Source organism: Exserohilum turcica, assembly GCF_000359705.1.
Source record: "Exserohilum turcica Et28A unplaced genomic scaffold SETTUscaffold_12, whole genome shotgun sequence".
NCBI classification, from domain to species: Eukaryota; Fungi; Ascomycota; class Dothideomycetes; order Pleosporales; family Pleosporaceae; genus Exserohilum; species Exserohilum turcicum.
Genome location: NW_007359937.1, coordinates 1,293,027 through 1,307,658, shown reverse-complemented (window position 1 = coordinate 1,307,658; position 14,632 = coordinate 1,293,027). Strand labels below are relative to the sequence as shown.

The following is a 14,632-nucleotide window of genomic DNA, read 5'->3' as shown; positions in this document are numbered from 1 at the left end:
CCAAGCTCTTCTTTGTCCATCGGCAGGCGATCTTTGGCGACACTGCATCCTAGGCTGCACCAATGACTCTGCTACTCAGAGCCGCCAAAAACCACTCTGCTGCCATGTGCACCTTGGGCATCGAGGGGGGGTTGCCCTGAGGTCCGCTGACCTTTTACTTTTAGCGAACACGAACCTTACTGGGCAAACGCATGGCTCTGGTGCTGTCATTCGATCCGGACCGATTGCAAGAGGCGTCATACATGCTGGTTCCTGGCTACCGTTGCGCCAGGCACTGGGTTGGGCCTTGAATGCGGTGTTCCTGAGGCTCGCAAAGCTAATGCCGATTGACTGAACCTTAATGTCGCTAGCTGTGTACACGTACGCGGATGTGCGCGTGGGCGGGGTGTGACCCGGCATGAGTAGCATGCGTTGGATGCAGGGCGCAATTCGTCTTGTGCTCGTGCTCGTGCAGAGAGCCGTTTGCGGTGACGATGATGATGATGATGATGAAAATGACGATGACAATGCCGGCGATGGTGACGGTGACACCCAGAACGCGAAACGCGAAACGCCTGGTCACGTTTCCCGTCAACGCGACCCGCGACGGGGCTCTCTGGAGCCAGTGATGGTTGCCGCCGCGATTTCTCTAACGCACGTCCTCACCGCTTCCACAACAAACACTTTGCATTGTTGCCTCTTTGGCGGCCTCCCCACCCACACCCACTCCCACCTCAACCACCCACCCACCCACTCGACGCCCTCCAATTCCACCGCCCTCCCCCATCCATTCTCCTCTCGCCCCTCCCCGTCCACCCCGTACAGCCTCAATCATGTCTGTCGTGTCGCTTCTCGGCGTCGAGGTTAAGAACAACCCCGCGCGCTTTGACGAGCCCTACGAGTTTGAAATCACATTCGAGTGCCTCGAGCAGCTGCAAAAGGGTGAGTGCACTCGCTGCCAGTGCCCGCCACGCACACACGCTGACAATTGTAGACCTCGAGTGGAAATTGACCTATGTCGGCTCCGCGACCTCGTGAGTCGCCTCAAACCCCCCCTCACCCCATCGTAACTGCGTCTAACGGGCACCAGCAACGAGTATGACCAGGAGCTAGACTCAGTTCTCGTCGGGCCCCTCCCAGTTGGCGTCAACAAGTTCCAGTTCCGCGCCGACCCTCCGGACCTATCGCGCATCCCAAACAGCGAAATCATTGGCGTCACAGTCATCCTGCTCAGCTGCAGCTACGATGAGCGCGAGTTTGTCCGCGTCGGCTACTACGTGAACAACGAGTACACAGATGAGGCGCTCGCCCTGGACCCGCCCACCAAGCCCGTCATTGAGAAGGTGCAGAGGCAGATTCTTGCAGAGAAGCCTCGCGTTACCCGCTTTGCCATCAAGTGGTATGTTGCGCCCCTTGCATAGATGCCACTTTGTATGCCGCTAACTGGATCAGGGACTCTGAAGAGTCTGCACCGCCCGAGTTTCCCCCCGAGCAGCCAGAGGCCGACCTCACGGCCGACGGAGACCAGTACGGCATCGAGGAAGAGGAAGAAGAAGACATCGAAGGCGAGGGCGCCGCCGCAGAGGGAGACGATGCCGCCATGGCAGGTGGCGAGGACACGGCCGGCCCCGCTAACGACGACGACGCCGAGTCCGAGGCTGGCAGCGAGGAGATTGACATTGAAGATTCAGAAGACGACGAAGAGGAGGAGGGCGAAGAGGGCGGAGACGACGACATGGACATGGACGATGCTGAGCCAAGCGCTGCCAGCGGCGACAAGCCGGCCGCGCAACAACAGCCCGGGGGCGCCGCACAACAGCAACAGCAACAGCATGGCGCAGATGTCATGGTACACTAAGCGGGGCATCGACGTCTCGCAGCCGGCTGATTATCTGGCCTTGTATACCTGCCATTTCGGATGCTTTGCAACTGCTTGGTAGTCTTCAGGATAGGTGCCTCTCCGACTTGCAGTAGCTACAGTTTGCAGCAAGTAGTTCTTCCCTTTGCCACGAAATTTCAACGCACGATTCCCACGGTCAGCATCGTGTCCCCATGTTGGTGTGTGTGACGATGATGCGGCCGCCCGAGCGTCTCTTGCGTGATGGTGAGTAAGAAGACGAGGACACGCAGCCACGCAAGCCCGCGCCGCGCCGGCACATATGGACATACTTACACGTAACCCTTCATCTCCCTAAAAAAAACCTTGGATAATAATATGCCGCTAGACCCGAAGGCGGCGACGCTGGATGCCCAAGACGCCGTGCCAACCCCACCAAAAGGGGTGGCCCGAAACCAAAACACTATTATAGTGATAATGCACAGCCTCGGGGGGCATGGGGGGCATGGAATGGCGCAGCAGCGGGCCCCAATGCGCGCACCAAGCTCGAGACGCGAGGCGCATCCGACGACTGATACTTTAATCCATACATACTTAGTACATAATAGATGGAGGATGGGGTGCACGACATGGGTGACGTGCGCAGATCGCTCCCCAGCGTCTCTCTCTGCTTGCTCGTGCTCGTGCCGGTGTGACGGACTGACTGTCGAAGCGCGCGCGGTGGTGCAAGACTCATGACACTCACCTGAACTTGACGTCAAGCGACTTCACTGGCCGGGATATACCAGAAGCCCCGATCGACGCCTGTTTCAGCGGCACGCAGCTCTTCTGCTTCCACTTCCACCTCGCTCCGCGCCGCGCTCCTTCTCTCCCACTCCCGCTCTCGTCCTCGCATGCCCCATAGACACCCCGCCTCTCTCGACCTCCGCCCCCGACCCGCCTGCACTCGTGCTCGTGCCCGCCGCCAGCGCTGCGCTCCCCCGCGGCTCGCCGCCAGCCAGCCAGCCATACACGTACATACATACATACTCACATACATACACACACACGGCCACGCAACATCGCCCGCTCCCTCGTGTACGATCCCCATACAACCGCCAAGGGTAGCCGGCAAGGGCGCGCTTAGCGATAGCGATTCAGGCACGTACCCCACCAACGTCAAAGGTACGTTCATTTCGTGCTCCACGCGTCGCTCGGCATGCACCATGGCCTCCGGGCCCCCATCTCGGGAGGGCGTGTGGGAGGCGGACACCTGCATTCATGGCAACACCGTCGCCGAGGGCTCGCGCTAACATTGCACGCACGCTTGTGCAGTGTGTCGATAGGGCCTGACAATCCATCGCCATCATGAGCTATCACCAAGGGCAACCCCAGCTAGGGGCAACCTTTGTGCCCGGAGGCATCGATGACTATTATATGCCGGCGCCTGCGCCTGAACTCATCTCGCCTGCGCCTCAGCGGTTCGTTCTAGCCCATCGCTACATGCACGCCCTAAAATTGCGGCTGACGTAGGTTTGGCGGCAGGATCATGCCCGAAGTCCCGGAGAACATGCAGGAAAACATTGCTCATCTGGAGTTGGAGGCCAACGGTCCCCGAGGCACAAACGGCGCCATGTCACCAACCCAGGGCTACAACCAGTCGCAGCCGCACATGCTCCCGCGGCAGCCAACCTACACCAGCGAGCTGCCCGCCCACAACGACCAATGGCCATCCCGCCACGGGAGCATCTCTGCTGCCTTTCGCCAGCCGCCAAACGTGCAGCCCCAGCCTGTACAGCAGCAGCAGTCGTCGCACGACTACAACCAATTCGCCCAGAACAACGATGCCCCCAACTTCTCGCCCTTCCCCAAGCTCCCGAACAGACCGCCCAACGTGCCGCCGTCCGACGACGAAAAGGAAGCCGTCCTGGAAAATGCACGTCTGCCCGTCCTCAACTCCAATGACCCCGAGATGCAGCTGGCTTGGGCACAAGATGCGCTGCAATACGTAGACGCTGCACAGTTGCATGAACAGCGCATTTCGGAGATTCAGGGGGCGAGGCCGGTGACGCCCCAGGTCGAGCACCAGCTGCGCGTCGACGCAATGAACGTCGTCACGTTTCTGGCAGACCAGGGCCATCCAAAGGCGACCTTTATGCGGGGCATGTGGTTGGAGTTTGGAAAGTTTGGTATGCGCGCAGACAAGAAGGAGGCGTTTCGATGCTACTCTCGTGCGGCAGCAAAGGGGTATGCCCGAGCAGAGTATCGAATGGGCATGCAGTTTGAGCAGGCAAACGATCCTATCAAGGCTCTGCAAAACTACAAAGCTGGTGCGGAGCAGGGCGACTCGGCCTCCAACTACCGTCTTGGTATGATGACGCTCCTCGGGCAGCATGGACAGCCTCAGGATTTTGCAAGGGGCATCCAGCTCATCAGACAGGCTGCTGCTACTGCAGACGAGAATGCTCCCCAGGGCGCCTACGTTTTGGGCATGCTTCAAGCACGCGAACTTCCGCAGATCAGTGTTCCCGAAACCTTTCTACCCTATGACGAGAGGGGTGCGCGACAAAACATTGAAAAGGCCGCATACCTCGGATTTGCAAAGGCCCAGCTCAAGATGGGATCAGCCTACGAGCTCTGCAGCTTGGGTTGTGAGTTCAATCCCACGTTATCGCTGCACTACAACGCGCTTGCGTCCAGGCAAGGCGAGCCTGAAGCAGACATGGCCATCAGCAAGTGGTTCCTTTGCGGACATGAAGGCGAGTTCAACAAGAACGAAGAGCTGGCGTTCCAATACGCGCAACGAGCTGCGGCTGCAGGCCTCGCCACTGCAGAGTTTGCCATGGGCTATTTCCATGAGATTGGTATGAATGTGCCAGTCAATCTCGACAAAGCTCTCGAATGGTACGCAAAAGCCGAGAAGAATGGGAACAAAGACGCGACTGGACGTATAGAGAGCATTTCCAAGCTGTCGCGGACACTGTCAAAGAGGGACCATGAGAATGTGGCAATCAACATGATCAAGTCAAAACACGGCTCTATGCGAGGGCAGCGGCCAGAAAGGTTCCAAAAAGGCCCTGCTATCCTGCCGTCTATCAGCGATGTAAGCCCCTCTGATTACGGTTCAGATGCCTCGCCTGCTACCCCCGTGGGCGGCCGACTCCCACCTCGGGGCGACACCACAACACCGTATCCCGTCTCTGACCAGCCGCCTATCATCTCAAACCTGCCCATGTCGGCACCCTACGACCGTCCGTCCACGGCAGCACCCTACCCTATGGACAATGGCCCTCCACGGCTGAGCCCGCAACGCCCAACCATGGCTGGTGGATTTGCGCCGGAATTGAGGGCTGCCAGCGCCCGACCCACTTCATCATCTGCTTTCAATATCAACCCCAACATTTATCCAGCAAATGACCCTTACGGCCGCGGTAGCCCACGGCCGGGCCCTGGATCTGACATGGGACCAATACCATTGCGGCCTCACACCAGTGTGGACAATATGGGGTCAGGGCGAGGGCGTGTTCCTATCGGTGGTCGGGGTGGACTGCCAGGGGGACCGGGGGCCTACAGGCAACCCGGAGGGCCCAGCGCTCAGCGTCCAGAGATGCAGAACCGTCCATCAACAACACAGCCCCCAGATATTGGATACAGTGCGCCAGATGGGCGAAACAAGCTGCAGAAGCAGCCAGGAGCCCCGCTTAAGAAAGCGCCCACGTTACCGGATATCGGCTATGTCGCGCCCCTTGAGACTCGTCAACACACCCGACCTTCCACAGTTCAGCCAGGTCAGGAGAGTAGGACATCTTCACGACCTGGGTCAGCTGGCCGAACCGGTGGGTATGATAACATGTCGAACCCTAATAGAGTGCAAGCGTTGCAGCAGCAGCCACAGCAGCCACCACCACAACCACAGCAGCAGCAGCAGCAGCAACAACAACAACAACTGCCTTCCAAGCCATCCCCGGGGCCTGGAAGCAAGCCGGCCACGCCGACGCCTCCCAGTAAACCTGCACCTTCGGCTGCTCAGGGACCAGGAAAGGGACCGAAGACGTTTGATGAAATGGGGATTGGACAAGCGCCCAAGGAGGGCGATTGCGTAAGTTCAGGCCAACTTTGTTGATGATGATATGCTGACAGAAAATTAGGTCCTGATGTAGAACTAGTGGCATTAGCATGGCTCTGTTGAGCGACTCTTGCATAGCGGGTTGTTTTGTATTGCATAGTAGGAACCGGCCACAGGCTGGGCTCCCATTTACACTTCTTGAGCTTCTTCAACCCTTTGGAGTCGAGGTACCCAAATATACGAGTTTAAAATATACCCAAATACCTACGAGCATAAGTGTGCCGCTGGGGTTGTGGTTTGATCAGAGTTTGACATGTGTAACGGCTTCCATTGCGTAATCCAAAGATACGCGCTCGAACGCGCTGTCACGTGATCTTACAAAGCCTGTTCTAACCAGATATCCCCCTTTGATGTGGCTTCTCGTCACAGCGTTAAAACTGTTGCTATCACTGCCACATTAGTATTTTTGGTCCCGGAATATTAGCCTATATCAAACAGACTTGTGTGCCCCAACGTGAAGTGAGATGTGAAATGGGATGTGAATCTGCCCATGTACTGCGCGGGCACTAGCGCGGTCCCCCAACGCTACGGTGGGGAAGGAGCGCGTTCTGCGTCACCTCACCCGCAATCCTCGACGAGCCTCCGACCTTGCCCGCCACCAAGATCAAACCCCTTCTGTACGACTACAGCGGATGCAGTATCCGCTGCAGCCATGTCTGCGAAGCGCCCCCGGGCCCCTACGAACGGCGTCAATTCGAGCGGCTTAGCCCGCGACAGTCGCGTAGGTTGACTGTTCCCGTGTGCGACCGAAGACTTAGCTCATATGATTGCAGAACAAGCGACCCCGCCAATCTGAGCCTGAGAGTAGCGCAGGATCTTCAGATGACGAACGATCCGATGCGGCGAGCGACAGCGACGCTTCTGACCAAGAAGACGAACAAGCACGGAACGCCCAAGAAATATGGGCCACACAACAGGTGCAGAAGGAACGCCGGGAGACTGCCAACCGGCAAAATATCGCGACCGACTCGGGCATCATTGAAGAGATCCAATGCATCAACTTCATGTGCCACGAGCACTTGACAGTGACGCTGGGGCCGCTCATCAACTTCATCATAGGGCACAACGGTAGCGGCAAGAGTGCCGTGTTGACTGCCCTTACAATATGTCTGGGTGGAAAGGCCACAGCAACGAACCGCGCACAGAATCTCAAGAGCTTGATTAAAGAAGGCAAGGACTACGCATCTGTTACCGTCAAGATCAAGAACCAAGGACCTCTTGCATACAAGCCCGCACAGTATGGCGACTCGATCATTGTCGAGCGACACTTCAACAGATCCGGAACGTCAGGATTTAAGCTCAAGGACAAGAACGGCAAGCTTGTTACGAATAAGAAAGCCGAGCTTGAGGACATCCTGGATGCCTTCTCAATGCAGATCGACAATCCAATGAATGTCTTAACGCAGGACATGGCAAGGCAGTTCCTCAACCATTCGACCCCAAAGGACAAATACAAATTCTTTCTTCAGGGCACGCAGCTAGAGAACTTGAACAGAGACTACCAGCAAATCGAGCAGTCTTTGGAGGTAATGAATGCAAAATCAGATGTCAAGGAGACTGATCTGATTGTACTAAGACGCCAGATGGAGGAGCTCGAAAAGAAGGCCCGCCGAGCTCAGCACCTTGAGTCTTTACGAGCCAAGGAAGTGATTATTGCGGGACAAGCTGCATGGGCTCACGTCGAAGAAAAAGAGAAGGAGGTTGCGGATGCAATGGCCGGGGTCGAAGAAACCGAAGCCAAGATCCTCGAACGGCAGGGCAAGGCAGACGAGGCAGCAGAACGCTATGAGCGGGCTGACGAGGCCCACGAGGCCGCCAAGCAAAAGGTGACTGATATCACAGCTGAGATGGAGCCTGCGAGTCAACTTGCAGACGAGGCAAAGGCAAAATTTGATGATGTCAAGGGGAAACTCAAGCAACTACAATCTGACGAACGGCAAGCGCGAAGCGAAATGTCAGCGAAGAAGTTGGAGATGAAGAAATACGAAACACAGATAGAGCAGCACCAGCAACGCCAGGCTGAAGCAGACAACGGACTATATGCCGAGAAGATCCGTGAGCGTGACGAGGCCAAGTTCCAGTGCGACAGAGCTAGAGAGACGTACACAGGTCATGACACTACTCGCCCACAACTGCAGGCCCAGCTTGAGGCAGCGATGAAGGAGCAGTCAATTGCCCGCCAAAAAGTTGACAAGGCGCGCGAAGATGCGGCGCGTATCCGAGGCGTCATCTCTAATCTAGAGGGAGGTCAGAGTAACTGGATAGACGCGTACGCAAACGCCGGAAAACTCAAGGTTTTACTCAGTGCGATCCAGTCGGAACGCAGATTTCGCGAGCCACCAGTAGGGCCTATCGGCCATCACGTTAAATTACTGAACTCCAAGTGGGGACGTATCTTGGAAAAGCAATTTGGTCAAATGCTCAACGGCTTTGTCGTCACTAGCAAGCAGGATCAAAGTACTCTGTCCACATTGATGAACAGAGCCGGCTGGTGCGTAGTCCCCTTGGGAGTTTTGCAGAGCAAGCTAACACTCTCAGGCATGCGCCTATATACATTGGCAACCGGACTCGCATTAATACCGAGAATAATGAACCGGCCCGAGACCTCCTAACTTGGATGAGAGTATTGACAGTAAGAGCAACTTGCACAAGCATTGCAACCGAAGATATAGGCTCACCAGCCTCTAGATTGACAATGACCTTGTCAGAAATCAGCTCATCATCAACCAATCAATAGAGCAAACCATACTGATAGAAAGCATGGCCGAAGCGTACAAGTTTATGGATCCCCGATCGCGTCCACGGAACGTCAAGATGTGCTTTACATTCGCAGACGGTGACAATCGAAAGGGCCGAGTGATTAGTTTTAGTCCTAATGGGGGAGTCAACAACAGTCCCATTGACGAATACATGGGAAATCTGCGTATGCAAGTCGACCAAGATGCGCAGATTCGGTAAGTGCTGCTGTTAGCTTTTGCGAATGTCTTACTAACTGATGCTTCAGCGAGGAGCGAGCTCGTCTGGGTTCAGTTATGCGAGAACTGCAAACGGTTGAAGAAACAGCAAGACAAGTGCAAGAGCAGGTCAATGCTTGTAAGACGCGCGAACGTGACCATGAGCGGGAGAAAAAGGCACTCAAAGTTGCACTGCAGCATGCGACGGACAACTTGGATCGGCTTGAGGGCGAGCTGAGCGAGGCCACGCCTGACGCCTCGGCCATTGAGGTGGCGAGAGAAATGCTGGACAATGCGAAGGAGGAGTACCAACGTCTGGAGGGCCTTTTCGAGGACTTGCAGTTGCGCAAGCACCAGCTGAACGAGGAGAATCAAAACAACAAGTGCAAGATGGAGGAAGCGCAGAGGTCTGTCGAAGAGCTCAAATTCCGACTGGAGAAAGCGCGATCTACGGTGCGTAAATTGCAGAGCACGCGCGAGGACGAGCTCAAGGAGAAGAACGATGCTATTGCCAGGGTTGCCAAGGCCAGAGCAGTCAGGCTCGAATGGGAAGCCAACGCAGAAGAGTTACGGAGAGAACTGGAAGAAGTGATTGAGGGTGCCAGGGGGGTTTGTCCGGAGCGGGTGCCTGTTCCGGCTGGAAAGAGCTCTGATATGCTCAGCCAGATGTTGGCAAGGCTGGAGGCGACCAGAAAGGAATCGGAAAAGGATCTAGGTGGGTCGCAAGATGAGCTGCTGCGAGCGGCGAATGAAGCGAAGAGGATGCACAAAGACGCAATGCAGGAGTTTGATAACATCAAGGAGTTGCGCAACGTAAGTTGAGCTGTGTATGGCGATGGGCGCAGCTGACCTGTAGCAGCAACTGATTACGACGCTTAACAACCGGCGCAATCGATGGAAGCAATTCAGATCGGGCATCTCGGTGCGGGCACGCGTCACGTTCAACTATCTGCTGAGCGAGCGCAAATTCAGAGGCACGTTGAGTATCGACCATCAAAAGGGACTGCTCGACATTCACGTAAGTTGACGGGCGCTTGGTGTGTGGTGCATTGCTAATTGTGTTGCAAGGTCCAACCGGACATTATGGAGCGGAGCGGAGATGGTAGGCAGACAAAGACGCTGTCGGGAGGCGAGAAGTCGTACTCGACCGTGTGTCTGCTGCTGTCGCTGTGGGACGCGATGGGCTCTCCGATCCGGTGTTTGGACGAATTGTAAGTTGGGCCGGGGGTGTGTTGTGCTGTGGCGACTAACCAGGCATAGCGATGTGTTCATGGACAGCGTGAATCGCGAGCGGAGCATGCACATGATCATTCAAGCGGCGCGGCGCTCGATTGGGCGGCAGTTCATCTTCATTACTCCGCAGTCGATGAGCAGCGTCAGCCAGACGTCGGACGTCAAGATCATCAAGATGACGGATCCGGAGCGAGGCCAGACGGCGTTGAATGTCCGGCGGGGGTGAGTGGTGAGGGACGGACGTGTGTGCATGTTGGCGGGGATGGCGTGGTTTTGCTGGCGGACATGGCCGTGGGGCGTGTGTATCAGCTGAGGGGCTGTCTTGGACACGGAGTTTGTGGATGGCTATACCCACTCGAAAGGGCGTTGGGCGGTTCTATTTTGATATCGTGGTGTTTGTATGCAGCATGGTTGGTGGTGACCGGTCGCGGTACCCACTTGGCGCTGCAAGGAGCTCGACCGGTAGCAGCAACATGCGCGTAGCCCGCTTGCTTTTCTTTTTGGCTGCCACGGTGCCCGAGGCGGCAGCGGGGGCGGCGTGTGCGCCACGGGGCGGGCGTGAAACCAAGTGAGGCGTGGGCGTGGGCGTGGGCGGCGGTTGCGCAGGAAACGGGCGTGGGCAAGGCGGATGTGGATGTCGATGTCGATGTGCACCGGGATGGGCCAGGGTCTCTTGGCCGCCCACGTCGATTGGCAGCCGATGACAACCTCGCAACTCTTCGCGGCCGCGCACATCCCATGCACATGCACGAGCAGCATTGCCGTGCTGTTCTCGCGCCTGGCCCTCAACCCTCCGCCGCCGGGCAGTGCTGGCCTCTCCTCTCTCTGCAACCATGGCCGACTCCCCGCTCCTGCCCGCCACGCCCACGCCCACGCCCGCATCGCCCCAGCCCGACGACGCTGACTTTGCCCGCTCGTTTTCGCCCTCGCTGGACGACGCGCAGCTGCTGCGCATGAGCCGCAATGCCGATGCGGAGTTCGCGAAGCTTCGCCTGGGACCTGGCGATCAGGATGCTCATCTCGTCCAGGTACGGCAGCTCGTCGATATCCAGGACGCTCAGACTCTTGAGTGCGGGAATCACGGAGAAGGTGGGATGTTCGACTCGATCCAGCGCAGACAGGCTGGCGGGTGCATATGGCGGGACTACGACAACAGGCGCCTGGACGGTGCCGAGGCCGCTCGGGTGCACCGTGTTCGGAGGCGGAGGCAGGGTCTGGTTGTTGAGGATCATTGGCGGTGCGGGCGGAGGGACGGGTGCGTCGATGGTGTTGTCATGCCATCGGATCCACAGGCGGTCGAGACGGCACTCTTCGCCGTCGCTCCGGTGTGCAAGGCTCGACAGTGCCAGCCAAACATCACGGAGCACGCCTGTGGGCATGTCCCACACAAACGTCTCGAGATTTACCATGCGCGCAATGGCCAGCGCAACCAGAGTGCCCAGCATCTTGCCCCCCTCTTTCGTGATCATGTACTCCTGGACCCATGCCTGCGGCCCGTTGCCCAGCGAGAATTTCTTGGTGAACTGGCCATAGTAGTTTCCGAACCGGCGCTGGGGCACGGGGTAGGGGTTGGCGGCGGTCCTGAGCAGCGACGTGGGCGTCTGTCCCTGCAGTCGCAAGCGGTGCTGGTGGGGGAAGCAGTCGTCGCCCATGACCAGCGTAGCCAGGCCGTACGTGAGGGCGTCGACGCCGGCACGCGGCTCGTTGTGGGTGCTCTCGTCGGGCCATACAATGTCGAAGCGCGAGTAGATGCACGGGATGGTGAGGCGGTGGAGGGCCGAGTGGCAGAGGCACAGCGACGTCAAGTCGTTTGTGTGCGGGAGCTGTTGGGGCGGCGGGTCAGCGGGTGTCGACGCAGCCGTGGGCCAGGCGGACGGCGGCGGCGGCCACACTCACCTGGTGGATGATTTCCTTGAGGATGTCGACGGGCAGGTCCAGCAGCCTCAGCGGGCCCTTGGCCGCCTTCTCTTTGCCCTTTGGCGGCGTGGCGGGCGCGGGCTCGGGCGTCGCGCTCACGGCAGCGGGCGCGGGCGTGTGTGCCCACACGTCGTCGGGCGGTCCTTGGGCGGCCAGCAGCGTGACTGGGTCACTGTATGGGAAGGTGAAGGCCTGCAGCAGGTGGACTATAGCACGACATCAACGGCAGCGTGCTCCATAGGCGAGAAAAGACTGGGGGGCGTGTTGGGCATTCTGGTGGGGCGCATACACAACATGCGCCATTCAGAAGAGCCGCTCTCGCAAAAACCAGGTGCTGCAGGGATTACGGAGCGGTCGGTCGAAGCGACGCCGATGAAAACGACTGTATCACAGCCTTTGCCTTCTATAGCTTCGCTCTCCTTGCATGAACGCGAAGCCGACCAAGATGTCGACCACTTTGGTAATCCGATGGATGACTCGTCCATGACCGAAGGAGTCAGTGTGTTCGATAACCAGCCTGTTGGTGTGGAACAAGCCCCGCATTCAGCACATCCGGACAAGTCCAACTTGAAGTCTCACCCGATGCATTCCCTACACGAGCAAAGCACCCATGAACAAGACTCACTTCAGCATGCGGCAGAGCCTCTGCTGACAGGCAAGCTGAAACTTGAAGTTTTGGAACTCGAACGCGTCCCCCTCTCTGTCCCTGTGCTGCGTCGAGCTTTTGACTGGTCTATGCTATCCACACTAACCCTCCTGCACTGTAGCAATCATGAGCAGCTGTGGAAGACTTTGAGAAGGGCATACACGCCTCGCCCCCCCTATCCGGGCTCGCCGTCATCGTCAAAAGCATACAAGGCTTCCTATACTCTGCGATCTGAATACCAACTGAACTTGAAGCGCATTCACACTAACACAGTCTCACCCTCACTCATCTCTTTCTTGAAGGAAACCTTGGCGCCCAATAGTCTAGAGGTTCTCTTCCTCCAAGAGGGCCGCTCATATTCGTCTACGGTAACAGTAGATGCCATCTACAAAGGCCCATTGAAGAGGCACCGAGCCAGTCTGAAGAAATTGATGATTGACAGTGGAGAAAAGGGACCCGATGGACACACAACCACGAGCTCAAGATGGAGGCGATGGATGCTGAATCGGGAAATCCTGACTTTCATAACCAGTGGCCGCATGAACAGCCTGCGAGAACTCGCCGTGTCCATCGACTACAAAGATTGGGTATGTTGCGTTCCATCTCGTCTTGAGGGCACCCAACTGACAAAAAGCAGCACCATTTCCTCCAGCGTCTTCCGTACATCCCCCACATCCGCTCCCTGTACATCCCCTTCATTGCCGACCATGCCCACGGCAGCAACATCGATCCGCGTGAGCTCGCCTACCAGATTCTCGACATTGTGCACTTGCGGCCGGAAATCGAGCTCTGCTACATGGGCCTGTCCAACAAGTGCTTCGAGATTCTGGAGAACCGACCATCAAACTATGACCTGCGTCATGACGGTATGCATGCTGATGGCAGTGGCTCTGCATACGCCACGCATGATCCCATGCTGTCGGACGATGAGAGCGAAGCCACCGAGGACGACGATGAAGACAGCATGGACGAAGGCGCAGCACCAAACGGAAGTGACGACACGGAAAGCGATGTCAGCGACGAGGCAGACGCCGAAAGCGACGACGAATCATTCATCCAAGATTCACAGAAAGGGCCGAAGCTGAGGGTCAGAGAAATCCTCTTTTATGAGGAACGAGTAGAGGCATTCAGAAGGCGGCATGGCGTGCTCAGGCCATGATGAGGGTGAGACGAACGATATGGGTATTGACTATTGCAGCAAGCATTTAATGGACATTGTAATCATGATGGGCATGGTGTCGGATGGCGTATACGGTAGATATCCTTGACTGGTTTGTATGATAGGCAGTCTCGTATCCTGGAATCTGGAATGGGGGCGTGCTATGGCGGGGTGCCTTTTCACGTTTATGTAGTAACGTATGTGGCAAGCGAGCGCCGCAGGCAAGCGAGCGCCGCACCCCACCAAACCTGCGCACCTCTATAAGCCTGTAGTTCCACCACAATATAGTTGTTTTACTACATATTAACATAATAGATTAAGCAGTACCTAGAGTATCTTTCTTGCACGTACGCGAGTTATGGCCAGTCTCTCTGCACCTACTACAGCGCGCCAAAGCCTGGCGGCTAACACCTGATCGCTCTCCTCTCTGACGCTCTTCATGAGCAATCTGCTGATCAGCCTCGCGCTGAGCGAGTAGATCCTCTCCAGCTCCCTTTGTAAGTACTCCTCGCTTCTGTATCCGCTTTTTCTTACGCTACCTACGCTTTGTTGCTGCCTCATTAGCCCTCTTAAGGCTGGCGAGCCGATCGCGCATTAGCTCAGCCGAGAGCATCATTATCTCTGCCCCCTTCTTAAGCTGGCCAATTGCCGCAATAATTGACGCTGGTGATGAACTCTTATGCCGCTGAACCCGGTCACGTATTAGCGTTGATTGGGCTTCAAGCTCGCGTACGTTGCTTGGGGTACGAGCCTGCCAGACAGCCTCTGCGACAGCAGCTGGAGGAGTAGGCGTACGCAGCTT

General features: G+C 57.0%; 5 protein-coding genes across 5 annotated transcripts; 4 read left to right on the top strand and 1 right to left on the bottom strand.

The window, feature by feature from the left end:
- The first annotated feature begins 738 nt into the window (after positions 1-738).
- On the top strand, positions 739-2,072 carry SETTUDRAFT_167585 (uncharacterized protein). The gene is made up of 4 exons (XM_008024564.1): positions 739-921; positions 974-1,013; positions 1,070-1,378; positions 1,432-2,072. The coding sequence occupies exons 1-4, from the start codon at positions 813-815 to the stop codon at positions 1,835-1,837; spliced, it is 864 nt and encodes a 287-aa protein (XP_008022755.1). The 5' UTR covers positions 739-812; the 3' UTR covers positions 1,838-2,072.
- A 1,091-nt stretch (positions 2,073-3,163) lies between these two features.
- SETTUDRAFT_26171 (uncharacterized protein) lies at positions 3,164-5,955 on the top strand (the record flags this gene model as incomplete). Its single annotated transcript, XM_008024230.1, has 3 exons — positions 3,164-3,276; positions 3,341-5,894; positions 5,944-5,955. The coding sequence occupies 3 exons, from the start codon at positions 3,164-3,166 to the stop codon at positions 5,953-5,955; spliced, it is 2,679 nt and encodes an 892-aa protein (XP_008022421.1).
- Positions 5,956-6,573: 618 nt separating this feature from the next.
- On the top strand, positions 6,574-10,590 carry SETTUDRAFT_175778 (uncharacterized protein; the record flags this gene model as incomplete). Its single annotated transcript, XM_008024563.1, has 8 exons — positions 6,574-6,642; positions 6,695-8,412; positions 8,460-8,553; positions 8,610-8,875; positions 8,926-9,688; positions 9,735-9,893; positions 9,944-10,086; positions 10,136-10,590. 8 exons carry the CDS (start codon positions 6,574-6,576, stop codon positions 10,332-10,334), a joined length of 3,411 nt encoding a protein of 1,136 aa, XP_008022754.1. The 3' UTR covers positions 10,335-10,590.
- A 303-nt stretch (positions 10,591-10,893) lies between these two features.
- Positions 10,894-12,205, bottom strand: SETTUDRAFT_104461 (uncharacterized protein; the record flags this gene model as incomplete). Its single annotated transcript, XM_008024562.1, has 2 exons — positions 10,894-11,931; positions 12,005-12,205. Coding segments are annotated over 2 exons (1,239 nt in total), but the record flags the coding sequence as incomplete, so codon positions are not given.
- Positions 12,206-12,319: 114 nt separating this feature from the next.
- On the top strand, positions 12,320-13,830 carry SETTUDRAFT_26168 (uncharacterized protein; the record flags this gene model as incomplete). Its single annotated transcript, XM_008024229.1, has 2 exons — positions 12,320-13,258; positions 13,309-13,830. 2 exons carry the CDS (start codon positions 12,320-12,322, stop codon positions 13,828-13,830), a joined length of 1,461 nt encoding a protein of 486 aa, XP_008022420.1.
- Between the last annotated feature and the right edge of the window lie 802 nt (positions 13,831-14,632).